This window comes from Podarcis bocagei (assembly GCF_964188305.1).
Source record: "Podarcis bocagei genome assembly, chromosome: 11".
Lineage (NCBI taxonomy): Eukaryota > Metazoa > Chordata > Lepidosauria > Squamata > Lacertidae > Podarcis > Podarcis bocagei.
In genome coordinates, this window is record NC_138136.1 from 48,502,174 (window position 1) to 48,520,954 (window position 18,781).

Consider the following 18,781-nt stretch of genomic DNA (forward strand, 5'->3'; position numbering starts at 1 on the left):
AGGCTCAGAAACTGTGATTCGTCACTGGCTGCAGCAATGGAGCTGAAGGGGGTATCATGGAGGCATTTTTGCGAATGGTGTGTGCACACTCATTCCTGTATCATGTTCATTTAGAAGTTTTTCAGTGTTTCAGACTTCTCTGACCCAAGAAATGAATGTTTACACCACAGGAAAAGATGTGTCTGCTTGGTATAACACTTTCAAGTCTCTGAAAAGCTACTGTTTGTCTCCAGCATCAATCTGTTCTATGGTGAAAACGAAAGCAGTTGACTTGAAAGCTACTTATGTCAGAAGGGTTCTTTGCAAGTCTATAGACGATACTTAACATGGGAGGCAAAACCCAAGTCCACATCTTTAGTATATAAAAACAGATTCTTTTTCTTGTCAATATCATCTGGGACCAGAAGCACCACAACTCCATTCCCAGCCCCAGTAAGCTAGAAAACCCAGTTCATATTTTAGCCTCATGGATTTCTGTGGGATTTCAGCTGGGAAGTAACCAAATTTTATGGGTGGATTTAGATTTTTTAAAAACATTTTTGCTCAAAAACAACATCACTTACACATTTTTCTTGTTTCACTCAGATTTACCAGCCCAAAGATCAGAGAACTGATACCAGACACTGAACCAAAGGATGTTCTACCTAGCTTCCTGTGTTGACTCTGGAGCTGTTGGTATGTTTTTAGTCTCTTTGCTGCTGAGCAAAATACCACAACTCTGCGTAGGTGGGCGAAATATTGAGAGCAGCATCTCTTTGTGGTTTTTCCATCCCTAGTGGTGACTGTTTCTTTTCCTTTTTCTGGTGACATGTGTTGCCACATGATGGGGGTTTGCTTTTCCTTTTTCTAGTGAAAAGTTGCCTTTGTACTGCCATTGAATAATGGCAGCAGAGAGCAGCAAACACAGGCATGAGCCATTAGCTGCCCAGGGTTGGCACCTAGGAAGCTGAGTGCAGAAAGGTGGGGGAGCAGGAGACAGGACTTAGCCTCTCATCTGTCTCTCCAGACCCACTTTTCCTCACATCCGCTAAGCTGTTCCCTCCCATGGATCAAAAGATATTGGGAGAAGATGCAGGAATTAGCCTTTTGGGATGACTATGATACATCTTACAGGGAATGCAATAATGTTCCTCACTCCTCAGAATGCAAAACCAACCTATTTGTTATAAATTACTACAGTGCTAGGATGATAGGTACTCTACATAACTCTACCCCAGCCACATCATGCACTTCTGAAGGAAAGGCAAGGGAGCACCACATGAAACTGACCTAAAATAAGTTGGTATGAAATGTTTAATTTGAAGTAATTTAATTTATGAAATGTTTTGAAACTGACATGCACTTCTGATTCGTTTCACGCACACATGCCCAGCCTACGTCATTTCTGAACCACAAGCCACTTTTATAACACAGTCCTATGCATGTCTACTTGGAAAGAAGTCTCACTGTGTTCAGAGCGGCTTGCTGAAGTCGGTACACTGGCCTTACAGTTAGGATGTTGGGTGGATGGGCCTGTGTTGGCTAAAATGAAATTAAAACCCACATTGGTGCATGAATGACTAGGGGCAGAAGGAGCTGCCAGTTTTGGTTCTCTCCACTTCTCATTTTTATTATCTTAAGTTTAGTTTTGCACATTTCTGAAGCAATTTGTTTTTTTAAAAAAATCCTCACAAAACTTCATTAGCATTTTAGTACAAATTTCTTCTAAAAAACCATATTTCTGTATGCAGCTTTGACTAATGTTTGCAAACTATGTCTCCTAACAGAATTCATTTTGCTATGCTATTTTCTCCAATACCTTGATATTTTTGCACATTTCCCCCTGGTGTATGCATGTCTGTGAACACTGTGTGCTTGGGGCATGGCACTGCAAAATTCAGATAAGAGGGAGTTTGGAAGGAAGCCATTGATTTGGCTTCCATATTCTGCAAATTTGGTAAACTGGGCTTTACATGTGAACGGAATTGAATTTTCCCTCCATCCCAGTTCAGGGCTTGTGGCCCACAGGGTGTGAAGACTGGCTGGCTGCTTGTCCCACTGGTTTCATTGGGACTCACAGCCACAAAAATAAAACTGGAGAGAAGAAGAAACTGAGACCTGATCATATTCTTCCTCTGTGACAAAGCCCGATCCATCCACATCCACATCCTGGAATCTCTGCAGCGTTTCAAGAAGCTCCGTCACTGAGGGCAGAGGCCAAGGCTGGGAAGCTGCTTGCAAGAATATACGCCAGTCCACAGTGTCTGAGTCCACTGTTAACGCTGCTGCCAGGCCCTGCAACTGTAACATCCAAAAAATACACAAGTTTACTTAACACAGTAAAAGTAAGTGGAATGGGTAACTAAGGGCAGGGCCATTTTATGCACCGTGTATCTTATACAGACAGAAGAATCCTTTGGCTTCAAAATCACTGACTGCTCCCCAAACAGACAGAAAGCTGAAACTGGGCAGAAATATAGTCCATGACATCAATTGCAGGGAACTTTTTTCAAAAGAGACATTTTAACGCCTTGTCTCAACACAGGACTTCTGCTTTGTGACACGAGACAGTGCTCCAGCAGAAAGCAAGGTAGCCTTGCCTCCATTTGAATGCAGACATGTATTTGTAGCTGGTTGACTGACTGAACTCAAAGAGTGCTCACTAAAGGTTCCTTGTCATCCTGGAAAAAGTGATGAGGGGTGACACAGGGTTCTGTTCTGGGCTCCTTGTTGTTCAACGTCTTTATAAATGACGGATGAAGGAATTGAGGGGATGATCAAATTTGCAGGTGACACCAAACTGGGAGGGGTAGCTAATGCTGCAGAAGACAGAATCAGGATTCAAGATGACCCTTAGAAGATTGGAGAATTGGGCCAAAACTGACAAAATGAATTCCAAAGGAGGATATTTACAAGCTGCAATGTGTGCAGGGGAGGTTGACCAAGATGATCAAGGGTCTGGAAACCAAGCCTTATGAGGAATGGTTGAGGGAGCTGGGTATGTTTAGAAAATAGAAGACTGAGAGGAGATACGATAGCCATCTTCAAATATATAAGGGCTGTCAAAATAGAAGATGGGGCAAGCTTGTTTTCTCCTGCTCCAGAAGGTAAGACCAAAACCAACAGATTCAAGTTACAGGAAAGGAGATTCCGATGAAACATCAGGAGGAACTTTCTGGTGGCAAGAGTTGTTTGACAGCAGAACGGGCTCCCACGAGAAGTTATGGACTCTCCTTCCTTGAGGGTTTTTAAGCAGAGGTTGAATGGCCATCTGTTATGTATATTTTAGCTGAGGTTTCTGCTATGCAGTGGAATGGACTAGTATGACCATTGGGTCCCTTCCAATTCTATGATTTCAACAAGCCTCCACAATTTCGCCTACAAGCATTGGATTTTGGGAGGAAGAAATTTTCAGTGGCTGCCTGGCATACAAACAAATTGACATGGCAGCCAGGAACATATCTTTGCAGATAACAAGCTGGGTTTATTCACTAGTACTGTTGTGTACCTGATCAATTTCGTAAACAAAAGAGATGTATGCCTTACTTCTTAAACAGAAGTTGCAGTGCAATCTGGTTTGCTTCCATAATCATTTTTTTATGCTAACTACATTTTATTGTTTTGTGGATGGCTAATGTAGTTACTTTTTAAAAATGCTTTTGCTGTATTTTACCTCTTTCTTTTTTAATCGTAAGGCCATTAGCCCCAAAGGCTATAAATTCTATAATAAAGACACGTATCCTATTCTAGCAATGTAAGCATCCATTTAAAATTGTAAGCATCTCAATTGTACATCTAGTCAACATAGCAAATGACTGTCAAAAATCACAAGTAGAATAGCGGACACAGTGAGCACTCACATCATAAATGGAGAGGTGTAGCCAAGCATCAGGAAGCGAGTTTGAGCCAAGATTCAAAGTAATCAAGTCATAAACAATGTCAATGAATGTTTTGCTTGGTATTAAACCTAGACAAATGACAAAAGAAAAGAAAAGTATCACATTGGAACTGATATGAACAGTTTAAAATCTGTTATAATCTTAAAATCTGACTTTTCCTGATGAGGCATATCACATCTACCTCTCGTTTTTATCTCCTAATTACACAAAGACTGTAACTGCACACTGTAAATGTAGTTGCACACCGCATCATGGCTTTTTTGGTCAAAAATTCTATGTGTAGCCATACATGCTGTACAATTTACTCAATAACACTACAATAAGAAACTGAAAGCACAATCCTACGGATGTTTACTCAGGAGTAAGCCCCAGTGTGTCAATAAACATTCACTGTGTCTACGATTCTAATTTCTTTTTCTTTAGAACTGCAGGATAATTGGCTCTTAAAATCAGATAGGAAAATCTATGTATAGCACTGTGCAAATTAATTTGAGTCTTTCCTGACATTGTAACACAAACAAGCAGCTTTTTCTTTGTTTTTGTTTTGCCTGATCCATCGCAGAGGTATGAAGCTAACGATGGGAACTTGTATGAAATGCAGCTACACTTAAAGGAAATCCTGTGCACAGCAATTTGGAGAGTAGTCCATGCTGAATACATTGCCATTGACTTCGACTTCCAAGCAGGCGTGTGTAGGATTGAGCTGCTTGCCTGGGTGTTTTTTCTTACAGGCATCTGATGCACTACTTGAACCTCAGAAAGTGCACCTTATAAAAATCACATTATTCTGCATTGTGGGTGACCATTTGGGGAAGACCCACAGCTCTGTGATAGATCATCTGCTTTGCATGCAGAAAGTCCCAGGTTCTGCCAGTTAGTGCAGACAATTCTGAGCAAAATGGTCTTCGCTTGTGACCCAGCAAGTCGAATGTAGCCTGCCAGTTAGATACTGCAGCCGGCAGCCTATGTTTTGCATTGAGCCCAGGGGGTTTGTTGTAGTGGCTAGAGAGCCAGCCTAACTCCAGGGAGAACTGGGTTCAAATCCTATTCAACTATGAAGCTGACTTGAGTGACATTGGGCCAGTCTTAGCTTAACCCACCACACAGGGTGGATTAAAGCGGAAGGAGGCCTTGACTTCCTTGTAGGAAAAGTGAGATATACATGAAATAAAGTTGGGGGAGATCTGATCCAAATTAGGCAAGTTGTCATTTCATATAATTAAAGCTGAAAGCCAGCAATGTGTACAGTGGATCCTTAGAGGAAGTATGAGATGTTTGCAGAGGAATCAAAGCTGCTACAAGTAAATAATGTAACCTTATTTCTATTTTTATTTTTTTAAAAGAGAAGCTCCCATGCAGCACAGCTTTTAGAAACTACGGATAGAAGCTTAAGCCAAGCAGTTTATAGAATAACAACTTAAGAATTATAATAGTGGATTTCCACCCAAAGCAAAAAGCACCTTCAGGGGAGGTAATTTCCTCCAGTCCACAGTAGGGAGGGAAAGGGTGGTTCTAAGTTTCAGTACATGCCAAATGCTGCTTGTACCCACCCCACTTGATCTATGTGCACAATGGTGCATTTGATTATGTGACTATCTGAAATGTTGGTTGATTCCTAAATGACAAAGCTTTGATTTCGTGAGAGAGAAAAATGATAATGAGTTGGGTACTATTACTGTCATCCACAAAAATGTTATACATTAAAAAAAGGTAAAGGTACCCCTGCCCATACGGGCCAGTCGTGTCCGACTCTAGGGTTGTGCGCCCATCTCGCTTAAGAGGCCGGGGGCCAGCGCTGTCCGGAGACACTTCCGGGTCACGTGGCCAGCGTGACAAAGCTGCTCTGGCGAGCCAGCACCAGCGCAGCGCACGGAAACGCTGTTTACCTTCCCGCTATAAAGCGGTGCCTATTTATCTACTTGCACTTAAGAGTGCTTTCGAACTGCTAGGTGGGCAGGAGCTGGGACCGAACGACAGGAGCTCACCCCGCCGCGGGGATTCAAACCGCCGACCATACGATCAGCAAGTCCTAGGCGCTGAGGTTGTACCCACAGCGCCACCCGCGTCCCTGTTATACATTTTACAATGTGTTAAAAGTATGCGTTTTTAAAATTATAAATTTTAAGAATGTATTTTTCTACAGTCATTTGACTACAGTACATCTAAGTGGAAACCAGTATTTGTATGGACATTCACTATGTGAAACAGGTTGAGAAACAGAGGTATGGGGGGACCCATGCAATTTGTGCCCCATGGATTCTTCTCTGTCTTCTTAGCTACATCTGCCAAGTAGTGACTATGGAGGGAAAAGGGAAATGGGTTTGTTCCTTTACTGCTGCTAGATAATGCACAATGACCTCTTGGGCCATGACTACTTTTAGCAAGCTCTACATTGGTCAACCAGTTAATCAAGCTACGCATGCATTCAAAAGTAGTGGCGTTCTACATCTATGGTTGCAGCTATTGAATCTGAAAGCATCAAGGTACAAGAGATGATGCTGCGATACCTTCTAGAACCAGGAACATTTAAGATGTCTTATCCGCAGGTGATATCCTTGATGTGTAAAGGAAGCAATAACCTCAACTTATTTTTACTACAAAGATATTTCATTCTGCACGTTTCTGCTGGCACTGAAAGTCTCATCTCTTCTTTTCTCTTGTTATTTTGCAGATAAGAAAAATTAAGTGTCTTGGCATCCTTCGTAGTTAGGCATTTGATAAAAAGTGTTCTCTTCCATTGCTTGTTTTTAATCCAGTTAAACACTAAGTAGAACAGTTGCAGCAATTAAGAATGAAGAAATGCATGAATGAATACTGTGACTCTTCGGAACAATTTTGGAAGTCCAAATTATTGAGGGAATCAACCCTTATTTCCCTCCCACAGGCAATTATTTTTACATGTCAAATCTCCAGAAGAATGAAAATGAACAGGAAATCAGATGTCAGTAAAAACAGTAGAAATAATTGCTTATTCATAATAATAACCGTAACAGGGATAAAATAATTTCTGTAATACAATACAGGATAATAAACAGTTATTTCAAATTATTGTTTTCATTGTTCAGGATCTAGCCAGAATCATAATGTTCCTAAACACTTGCTATAAATATATTGGAAAATTCCAAGCGCTTAGAAAGACAGTGATAAATTAAAATCAATTTAATTGCAGCTTAACAGAAAGAAGGAAGACTATGAAGTTCCATCAAGGAGTCAAGAGCGTACACTTCAGATTATAAAAATGAACCACACACACACACACACACACACACATATAGACAAAAATGATACTTGATAATTTCATATGCCAACCCAATACCACCTATTTCAAAAGAAATACCTGATAAGCATATTCTGACAATACCTAGCAGTTTGATAAGAAATATATACAGCTTTTCCAAAAGACATATTTCTTATTTCTCTCCCTTCCCATCTCAGTGTATGTGTTAGTTTCATGACACATTATATGTGCTCTTAGATGTTCCATTATAATCAAGCAGTATATAAATTGTGGTTGAATAAATAAATAAATAGAAATTGTCCAGTAAATAATTACAAAAAAAGGAAAAGGAAAAGTCAACGCACATTATTAAAAATATTTGAGGAGACAGCTGAAGAGAGTGTTTCACATCTAATAGCTTCCAAATGAGCTTTCCCTTTCCCTTTCCCATTCAGAGTCAGATGAACAATCTGTTGTCTCAGGGTTGACCACGCCCTGCTCAGCCTGTAGTCTCCTGTTCCTTTGTGAGGAAATATTCCACAACTGGATAGCCTTTTGGGGGTCAAACTTCTTGATATCTGGAGAATTCATCAGAATGACCATGCGATCGGTCATGCTTTCAAACACCAGCTTTGAACGTAGCCTCATCATTGTAAGTTTCATCTGACAGAAGCCTCGTGCTGCCTCGTCAGAACTGGCAGGTAGCGTCAAGACAAGATCTACCAGCGTCAAGATGTTTGGATATTTATGAGAATAATCTGTGTTCACTGCTTCCCATGTCAATCTCCGGATGCTCTGATATCTAGAAAGGATAACAACTGTTACTAAATGTGTTTCTCCCACTGACATATTCAGAAAATTCATTTGAATTTCATGTCATCTTGCTTGTTATTTATTATACCTATTATACAGCTCTGCTTTTAACATGTTCCATTCGGTCTCCACTTCATAAACCTTCACATTGGCACATTCCAGGACCGGCTCATAATACTTCGTCAAGACCGACACTTCCACTTCACCAAATTCTGCAAGAGGTTGAACATTAATTTTAAAAGCAAACAAACCACCCATGCATTTCGGAAAGAAACAATCCCTTTGGATGTAGTCTGGTTTTCTGTACCTGGCTCAATTTTGTCTGGCCACAGCTTAAAACTTCCAATAGCGCTTGCTCTCAAAACATCTTCGCTAGCATCACAGAAGCAATCACGCAGCTGCTTCAAAAGATTGTTTATTAATTCTATCCGGATGGCTGATATGTCACTATCTCCTACAAGCTGGTGACCATGGAAATGTGTGATGGCTTCCACCAGACGCTCCCTTGGCCCTGATCTGAAAAAATATTACATTTAACGAATGTACTGTGTGCCTTTGATTTGGATACATCCAGTTAATATACAGTTTTGGTTAAGCATATACAACCTTGCTCGATACATTTGGAGTGTTTCCAGTGTTGACTGGCTTGTTGCGAACACATCTGCGATGGAAGAGTTCTGATCCTGGGCGACGCGGGAGAGGATGTTGAGGACGTTAATGACATCAAGCAAAAAGTGAGAAAACTTGACAATGTCTGTTTTCAGAAGAAGCTTTAAGAGGTCTTTGGCTTTCTGGTGATTTGAGGAACATGGTTCTTCTTCTACCTGGATGCAAGAAAAACAAGTCAGTAGAGCAATGACCAAACACAGGTTTTCACTTATTATTTCTTCAAATCATGCTTGGTTTTAAAGAGCCTTTACCTTACTCATGTGTAGGACAAATGCTGGGTATCCTTTCAGAAGGATCTGAAGAGCTGTCTGTAGGCGAAGAAGCCATCGGGAGCCACCAATTCGAGAAGGAATGGAAGTTCTCAGGTTGAGATCTTCATAGACTAGCTTGAGGTTGTCCTTGTTCAGTGGAGAGTTATAATAGTAGTACATGTTTTGCAAGAGCTCTGTCAGAATGGTGTATAGTTGGGTGCTCTTCAGTGCTGCCTTGTAAGCTATTTCAAGGTGATGCACGAGGCAATGCACACTCTGAACACATGGCTGGATTTCCTTTAACAGTTTAGCTACCCCATTGCTTTGTCCAACCATAATATCTCCACCACCACTTCCAAAGCCAACAAGTTTCCTCGCCCAGTCTTGGCTTGGCAAATTGAGCTGCAAACTGGTCTGTAATGTTTGCACAATGGCATTCTTCACAGCAGCTGCATCACGTTTGTCCACTGACTGAACGCCAACAATCTGGCAGTGGATCTTCCCTTGGAGTGCAAAACGTACGTACACCAGGGCAGCTTCTCTTATTGTGCTGTCTGTAACGCCATCACTAATGAGTGAGAAGAACTTGCATTTTTCTAATTTCTCTTTCAAGGCTCTTCGTTCCACTTCAGCAATGAAATGAATAAAGATCCTTGCTGCCTTGTCATTTCTAAATATGGAACCAATATCCACCCCTTTCATATCATCCAGCTTACACATCCAGTCCAGGTCTGTGATGGGGCGTCCAGTTTTGGCAATGGCGTGGCATGTTCTGAAAAGGTTTTCTATTCTTCCTAAGGTTGTTTTGCTCATGCTCTTTAACATCTGCTCAGTGGTAGCTGTGTCTGGGACAGAGCCACTGGCTGCTTCCATACAGGTAGCCCATGCATGAGCTTCACTGTTGTGGTGGTCGTTGACTAATTCAAGTACAAAGTCATCAGTCCCAGAACAAAAATTGTGTGTTTTCTCCCCTAAATCCACGTTGTGTTTCCGACACAAAGCACAGTACATGGTGCCCCTCTCACTGTCATGTTTTAGCCAAGGGTACTTTGACAGCCATATTTGTTGAAACTGGTGATTCTTTCCTGGTTGTTTTTGGATGCCTGGAGTTATATTCTTGCTTTTAAATTGTTTCAGTGCTGCTATGGCTATAAATATTTTAAATATAACTCAGTATTAGGATGCATTATTATTGTGGTGGCACACAACTAAAGATAGGCACGAATAAGTAGCCTAAGTGGCTAAGATCACATACTTGGAAGTAAGTCACAGACAGACACATTACCAAACCTATGAATATGAACCTCAACAACTCATTAGGTTCACCTTAAAAATGAGGCAAGCACTAAAACCTCCAAATTCTTCTCCGGCTCAGGTTTTAACCTCAACTGCAGAATTCCCTTCTACCTATATGACTGCTGATCCAGCAGCAAAAGCAACACAGCCAGGAACTCTCCCTTTCCCTCCTCCTATCTCTGTTCCACCTCCTCCCTACCCCCTGCCTTGAACACTGGGGAGTGCAATTTTCACAGATTGCTAGACAACGTTAGTTGCTCACAGGAACTACCTCCCCCAACATTCCAGGTGTCAGGGATGGTAGGGAAGAAGAAAGGAAGGAAAGAGGTGAGGCTGAGAAGGACACGAGCCCCCCCAAAATCCCCCCATTCTGCTGCTGTAGGTGGAGGTTGGTGCAGGGGAGAGAGAGCTCTCCCTCCACCATTTCTGAAGCAGATGCAGTCATCAGCTAATGGTGCTTGAAGACTGCAGGAGAGTGGCTGGTGCTCTTCAGTGCTGCCTTTTTAAGACAATGCACCTTTGAAGACATGGCTGGATTTCCTTTAATACCTTAGCCACTCCATTGGTTTGTCCAACCATAATGTCTCCACCATTTCAAACTCTCAGAAAAAGACAACTTCCCAAGCACTCTCCACTTTTGCCCATAAGTACCGATTCCAATCTAAATCAATCCTGGGGGCAGGAGGAGTTAATCAACTCCACTGCAAACAAGTCCATCCAATTCTTATTAAAAGGGTGTTCAGTATCAAACTGAAAACCAACAGCAAAGCAAAAAACCAAGAGTATTGATTGCTGCAACTGTGCTCTGTAAGAGGCCAGAAGGGTTATCTTTCCTAGGCAATGGAAAAGTCCTGAGAAAAAAAACTTTATTAAGATAGTCAATGTTCCACTTAATGCCATTTTCTTTCCTATAGGAAGAATCAGTAACAAGGCCGTTGGCCTCTTAAGCAAATCTGGGTGCTTTCCATGTTGCTAGCTAAGCTTCTCTGTATGATCTAATCTTCCTTTTGTGGCTAAAAGTACTCTGAAGCCACAGATATTGGTTGATTCTGAGTCAAAATACTATTTGGTATACAGCATGTAAGTTTCCTTCTACCGTTTCCCTTTTTTCTACTGACTTCCTATATGATACTACAAATTTGTAGAGCAAAGCTCTAAAAATCCTTTCTGCTTGTTCATGCAGTAATTTTGAAGGGGTCTGCAAAGGCATATAGTGTTTTTTACATATAAAAATGTCAGAAGATCTCTTATTCCTAGTTCAGATGGTACAGCAGTGTATTACACCCTGTATCAAGTTGGAGGCAAGCAAGGAGAGGGACCTCTATGCAAATAATTCTAGAGCTGAGATTATATCAACAGGGCTTGGTGTGGGGAGTGGCAAGGATATCTTTGACCGATACTAAATATCTACCCCCTGATAGCTTTAGGCTGGGCCAGATACAAACAAGGACAAGGCTCCTGGACTTTTTAATAGTTGAATGGAAGAGGGAATTTTCAGCAGGTGCATTTTGCATGGTGAACTATAGCTACAGAAATCCCCCCTCCCTAACAACTATCAAAAGGTGCAGGACACCTGCCTGCTTTTGCATCTGGCTACTCCAGATAATGCAGGTGGCGCTGTGGGTTAAACCACAGAGCCTAGGACTTGCCAATCAGAAGGTCGGTGGTTCGAATCCCTGCGACGGGGTGAGCTCCCGTTGCTCAGTGTCGTTCAGCCTGGACACTGAGATCCAGCACCAAGGGCCTTCTGGTGGTTCCCTCATTGCGAGAAGTGAGGTTACAGGGAACCAGACAGAGGGCCTTCTCAGTAGTGGCACCCACCCTGTGGCACCCTCAGTAGTGGCACCCTCCCTTCAATTGTGAAGGAAATAAGCAGCTATCCTATCTTTAAAAGACATCTGAAGGCTGTTCAGGGAAGTTTTTAATATTTAATGCTGTACTGTTTTTAACACTTGATTGGGAGCCGCCCAGAGTGGCTGGGGAAACTCAGCTAGATGGGCGGGGTATAAATAATAAATTATTATAATATTATTATTATCAGTCCCTGCTCTTGTCAACCTAGCAGTTCGGAAGCATGTCAAAGTGCAAGTAGATAAATAGGTACCACTCCGGCAGGAAAGTAAATAGCATTTCCATGCACTGCTCTGGTTCGCCAGAAGCGGCTTAGTCATGCTGGCCACATGACCCGGAAGCTGTATGCTGGCTCCCTCGGCCAATAAAGCAAGATGAGCACCACAACCCCAGAGTTGGTCACAACTGGACCTAATGGTCAGGGGTCCCTTTACCTTTACACCAGATAGCTTGCTACAGACCAGCCTTCCCCAACCTGATGCCATCCTGTCAGCTCCAGTCATATTTCTATCAGGGATGATAGAAATCGTGGTCCAAAACATCTGGAGGGCACCGAGTTAGGAAACCATTTAATAGACCACAATCTCCTTTGGGAAGAAGGCAGGGATAGATGTTTTGATGCTAATGCTGATGGTAAATTGTTACCAGGTCAGTGTCAATATATAAGAGCATAGCTACGTGTTCAGAAAAAGCACCTTTTACAGCCTGCTTCCAGGCTGATGTCGCCTGACCTCCCTGCAGACACTGTGCAAAGCAAATGAGGAAGAATGCTCAATTAACAATCTTTTTGAAAAGTATTTAATGTTCTAAATGTAGCTCGGAATCCTACTCAACCTTTCCTGGGAGCAAGCGCTAAAGAAGCAAAGTAGGGCTTACTCCCAAGTAAACATGTACAGCAGGGATTGCCAAACTTCTTGGTCCTGTGGGCACATTAGCAAAGTGGATAAACTGATGTGGGTGCAACATGCAGGCCACAACTCTCCCCTCCTCAGCTGTAATACTGCTGCTCCAATCGCTCCCAGTGCCACAAATAGACTGCAAAAAGTATTATATTGGCTAAGAAAGGCATCTTTCCAGAGTAATTTAAGAAGGAGGATAAGCAGAGGATGGGACATTGTAGGCACCAGGGAAAGCCCCACATCGGTGACCCATGATGTACAGCAGGCTTCCTCAAACTCGGCCCTCCAGATATTTTTGGCCTACAACTCCCATGATCCCTAGCTACCAGGACCAGTGGTCAGGGATGATGGGAATTGTAGTCTCAAAACATCTGGAGGGCAAGTTTGAGGAAGCCTGATGTATAGGATAGGACTGTTAATGTGTGAGGTAACCCACATGGCTCATGAGTGTTTTGACGCTGCACTTAGATATAATGGAAAAGAAGCATTTCCATATACTGGAACACACCATTGAAAGAAGTTCCATAATTACTGCTAGCAGGGATATAAAACTGTTAGTAGCTTTAAATCTCAAGTCAGTATTTAATGGCAGAGATCATCTTGTTATTGATAGCTGTTAAGCCACTCTGTGTGTAAGCCTTGGTGTGTGTGTGTGTGTGTGTGTGTGTGTGTGTGTGTAGAACAGGCAGGGACGCGGACTTATAAAAAATATTGGGGGGGCCCGGGAAAGCTCATGAATAATAAATAAGCTCATGAATATGCAAATAAAGTGGCTCCGGCCCTAAATAGGGCAAGCCACGCCCCCCAGCCAGCCGATTGGCTGGCTGGGAGGTGTGGCCAGTCGGGATTCCCCTGTTCTCGCGGGATTCCCAGCAGTGCCTTGGCAGTGGCGGTGGTGCTGCGAAGCAGCGAGGCAGGAGCCCCCGCCCCCGGGGATTCCCTAATCTCGCGGGGGACGGCCGGGGCTCTCCGATTAGGGCGCGCGGCTGGCTGGCTGGCTGGCGAAGGAGCAGGTGGGGAGGAGGCGGGGGACGGCGGCGGCGCTCTGCTGGAAGGGCGTCCGAGATTATTGGGGGGGCTGAGCCCCCCCCAAAATTTTTTTGAGGGGTCTCGAGCCCCCTCAGGCCCCATGGAGTCGGCGCCTATGAGAACAGGATACAAATACTTTGGGGAAATAAACAATAAATAAATAACTTTTTGAAAACAACCATATGTAGGAGGTGATTTCTTACCTTTAGGTGCCACCTGCAGAAACTGCTTATGAAGCGTGCTAAGCTGCGAAATAGTTAAAGTACCATTTGTAGGCATTTCTACCGATGGAGGGCGAGGTGGAGGAAGAGGATCTGGAAAGACTTTGACATCACCGTTAATGTAAAACTCTACCCCTTCCAGAACTAATTCATACTGGATCTTGGTAGAGGTTTCGATGTGGTGGCGGGCAACCTCAGTTAATTTGTCGACACTGTAAGGATACACATTTAAGAAACAGTAGCAGAGGGGTTAAAAAGCTTAACCAGGAGCAGCTTGTCTGGTGTGACACAGAGCCACAGCAATAGCATCTCCGCAGAAATGTTGCTTACTGAGAGAAGGGGGAGCAGTGAGGTGGTGGCAGATGCCAGGCAAGGGCACCAGATTGGCCTTGAGTTGATTATAGGTGAAATCCCAGAAACATGGAAAGAGGCCTATATTACAGTAATCCCAAAACAAGATGCAGATTTGCTGCAAATTAAAAACTATAGGCCTATTTCTCTGTTAAATAATGAGTACAGGTTGTTTGCAAACATATTTAAAAATACACTAAATGAGTATATACATCAAGATCAGGCAGGGTTTCTTCCAGGTAGACAAATGAAGGAGAATATTTTGAATATAATAAAATACCCAGATTGGCCTTGAGTGTGTCTCTGTGCAACTCTAACCTGAACACCACCTCACCTGCTCCTGTAGAGGCGTGAGCGAAATTCCTCTTTCCTCCTAAAACCTCCCGCATTACCTCGGGGTCCCTTCCAAATCTACAGTTCAATGATTCCATTATTCCAATGCTTTCATCAGAATTAACCATTACCTTGCCATTTCAGCCAAGAACCTCTCCCTAAGCCATTTTTCCATATTCCTGTATGTTACTTCTGCTTTTGTTTTCAGATCTTCAGTGAAGGTGAGTGCTTTGGCTTTCAACAGCTCAAGACGAGATTTTGCAGCCTCCGCTGTTTTAAGGAATCATTTAAGAACAAGTAAGAATACAAACACTGTTTTACAGGTCTGGCAATCAAGCGATAGGGTTAGGCATTATTTGGGAAACTGGCAGTCTGATCCGATGGGTCTACAAAAGCTGGGCTGCTCTAAGTAAGAGCCCTGTGAAGAACAGAAGAGACTTGCTGGTTGAGACCGAAAGCTAATCTTTTCCAGGAGCCTATTTCCACTGCAGCCAACCAGATGCCTATAGTGAGCCCTAAGCAAGACATGGACACCATAGCCGTCTCCCACAGTTGTTCCCCAGTATTCTAGGGCAGTGTTTCCCAACCGGTGTTCCGCGGCACACTAGTGTGCCGCGAGACGTTGCCTGGTGTGCTGTGGGAGGGAGGCGGGCGAGTCGGGCGGTGAGAGGCGGGGCGGCGGCGGCATCTCCTGCTGGATGCAAATCCAAACATGGCGGGCGCCTCCCTCGCTCCTTTGTAGGCGGACCATCGAGAGAGAAAGAAAAGGAGGCGAAAGAGCGAGAGAAGGCGCCTGTGCGGAAAGAGGAGCAAGCAGTGCGCCTGCGCGCCGCGGCGCCCGAGTGCAGTGAAATTCCGTGAAGAGGGGAGGGGGGGCTGGAAAAGAGAGAAAGGAAAGATTTTTCATTTTTTTAAAAAAAAAAAAGGAAGAGGGAAAGAAGAGAAAAAGCGGCAGAAGCTGAGGGGAAGGTTTCCGTGAGGGAGAGAGAGAGAGAGAAACGCGGGGCTGGCGGGACCCCTCCTCTTCCGCCACGCGTCGCCCGACACCGCCTCAAAATCTCCTCAGGAGCGGCGGCGGCTGCTCCCCCTCGCCCCCTTCCTCCCCCCAGCCCCCTCCCAACCCCCGGACGAGGGACGTGAGGCGGCGCCGCTGAGAGGACGGGAAGGCCCCCGGCGGCGGGGTCGGCTCGAGCAAGGAGGGGCGAGCGCTAGCCGGCTGGCTCTAGCCCGGCAAGTGGAGGTGGAGGAGGAGGAGCACGCCGTCACTTCCACAGCGGCCGCCCCACACTCCCCTCCCCAGGCACCGGCGGGGAGAATGACGGAGCTCCAGTCTGCTACTGCGGAGACAGCTGGCAGGTCGGTCCATCCGTCAGTCGGGGCAAAACACACCACAGCGCAGGCAGAGGCAGGCAGGCCCGTCTCTCCCTGCCCCCCCTCGGACCTGGCCGGCCTGGGGTTTGCACCCCAAACATTCATGTCCACCCCAGCTACACAAGCCACACCTTGCTCTCAGTTCGATCTGTCAAATAACTCATCTATCATTCACATAAAGAACCTAGTCTATCCTCAAACGTCAGAATGTACCTCCTCTCTAGCTTCCCCCACTTCATCTAGGCACTTTCAGCCCTTACTTAACCCACCCCAGCCTGCTTACTCTTCCTTCATTTGCTATAAAAACTAAATACAGAGAGAGACTGAGAGCTGTTGACGAAGAGCTACGTGTGTGTCTTTCTTCGATTCCAGCCAGAATATCAGCTTTGTGTTCAGCCAAACAGGCCCAGGTTGCGCACTGAATAAAGTATTTTATAATTTTTCATATTTCTGTTTACTTACTATTTCATAATAAAGTAATTATAAAATACTTTCTTTGTGTTTATTTGATTCCTATTAAAGAGAGTTACTTTATATATAGTCAATATAGGCACAGAGTTAATTTTTTAAACATTTTCTAATGGTGGTGTGCCTTGAGATTTTTTTCATGAAACAAGTGTGCCTTTGCCCAAAAAAGGTTGGGAAACACTGTTCTAGGGCACAATGCTTTGGATCATGTAGATAGTATATATCCATCAATAGTAACAAGCAGCCATGGAAAGCCTTAACATCCAGGAATTTGTCTAATCTGCATTATTATTTTATTATATTATTTTAAACAAAGTAATAATAATAAATAAATAGTAAGTGAGGAATCTGTCTTTTAAAATATTTTATCTGGGAGCTCTCAGTTTCTGCTGTTTACTTCATGGCCAGCAGGTCCCCCACTAATCTGCTTTTAAAGTCACCTAAATTGCTCCACAATTGTACAATGGCCTTGCCCCATAAGTTTGATAGGCACCAACACAGCTGACATTCTGGCGCCAGATTAAAATGTGTTTGCCTGGGCTTGCACCGGATGCTAGTTTCATTGCTTTACTGTTGTGGCTTTATGTTGGAATAATTTTTATTATTATTCAATATACTTTACTTCTCATTTTGTTGGCTTGCTGCTGCTTTAAATAATTCCACCATGAGGTCACCCAGTGAATGGTGGGTTAAAATTGTCTTAATAATTGTATAAATGTATTTGTGGCCATTCACTTCTACTAGTTGTCTGCCTTGAAGCTACTGCCAAAATTAGTTTCCCTTAACCGTTGTTAGTTAATTAGTTAGCATTATATCGTAATACCTAAACGTTGCAAGTGTGAAGTGAAACCATGGGTTGAAATGGTTTTGCAAACCATGGATTTCATTATCGATGCTTAAATATTTCAGCTGCAGCAAGCAAACCATGGTTATGGTGGTTTTCCCTGCCCCCCCCCCCGTTTCTCCAGTAACAAGGCGATAACAAGCAAGTTTCTCCGATGTCATATTATATACACCTTCCTGGGGGAAGGCCTAGTTTAGCAACCTGCAACATGGTTTCACTAGGTTTCAAATCTTATCCAGGGTTATGGCAGTAAATAATGGATGGTGTTAAAAATGGTTAAGCATAATGCCCACAACACGTTCAAGCAAATGCTGCTGTAGCATTTTGAATATTTAAAGCAATCCATGGTCTTTCTTTCCCACTATTTTCCAGCTTAAGCTTAATTCCAGCTTAATTTCAAATGTGGGGCTGTTTCTGAATTTACCTGATTGAAATTTAATGCATACCTTCATGCTCCAGCGCAGCAAAATATTCCTGCTTCATTTTAAGCCTTAGTTCTAGTTTCTTTAGTTCCTCCGGGGATAAAGGAATTGGTGTTGGCGTTGGCTCTGGTGGAGAATGAGAGGCTGCAAGGAGAAGCACGTATTTTTACAAAAAAAAAGAAAGAAAAAAGAATCTGCAAATTTCTGTATGCATAATGCTTTACACTACTGTTAGCCTAACTGGGCATTTCACAAAATGAATGCAACTCAAAATGTAGGTAAAACTGAACTTGTCAACATTTCAGAAACAGGATCTGAAATTAGAGGCAACAAGAGACAGCTTCACTTGATCATTATGTAGTGTGGCATAGCAATCACAGCATCAGACTGGGACTGGGGAGACCTGGGTTCAAATCCCCATCCAACCATAAGGCTTCCTGGGTGGCCCAGGGTCTTTATCAGGCTCCCATCCTCACGTGGTGATGGTGAGGATAAAGGGAAGGGTGAGAGGTAACGATACATGCCTTCTTGAGCTCTTTGGACAAAACTCAAGCTATTAATTTAATAAACAAACAATGCTTGGAAAGCATTTCAGGACAGTTACATCATGCAACCAGCACACTCAGATCTTCCTAAACTTAATGCATGAACTACTCACATGTAGGACCTTCCTGAGTGCAGACCAGATATCTGGTTGTCCCCTGGTAAGGTAGGTTAGGAGGAAATATGGTAAATGGCTCAAGGTCGCCCTAGCAATTTTGATATTCCAAGAATGAACCTTATTTCTTCATTTTACAATAGTATAACCACTATTCAACCATGACAGTTCTCAAAGTATGCCATAACAACATATGAGTGGCATTCAAGT

The 18,781-nt window shown here is 43.4% G+C and overlaps 1 protein-coding gene across 4 annotated transcripts in view; it reads right to left on the reverse strand.

Moving 5' to 3' along the window:
* The window catches only part of SPEF2 (sperm flagellar 2), a 98,159-nt gene that overhangs the window by 21,932 nt on the left and 57,446 nt on the right, over positions 1 to 18,781 (reverse strand). For 2 of the 4 annotated variants that reach the window (XM_081212604.1, XM_081212603.1), the window contains exons 27-34: positions 17,938 to 18,057; positions 14,940 to 15,078; positions 14,107 to 14,336; positions 8,829 to 9,976; positions 8,515 to 8,732; positions 8,216 to 8,424; positions 7,997 to 8,120; positions 7,459 to 7,897 (exon numbers count right to left, since the gene is read on the reverse strand). In XM_081212604.1, coding sequence (XP_081068730.1) covers positions 7,507 to 7,897; positions 7,997 to 8,120; positions 8,216 to 8,424; positions 8,515 to 8,732; positions 8,829 to 9,976; positions 14,107 to 14,336; positions 14,940 to 15,078; positions 17,938 to 18,057 — 2,579 coding nt within the window. In that variant the 3' untranslated portion in view covers positions 7,459 to 7,506. Of the gene's footprint in view, positions 1 to 2,097; positions 2,281 to 3,839; positions 3,947 to 7,458; positions 7,898 to 7,996; positions 8,121 to 8,215; positions 8,425 to 8,514; positions 8,733 to 8,828; positions 9,977 to 14,106; positions 14,337 to 14,939; positions 15,079 to 17,937; positions 18,058 to 18,781 lie in introns of those variants that run through there. The other 2 variants (XM_081212606.1, XM_081212605.1) reach the window with 1 other exon arrangement.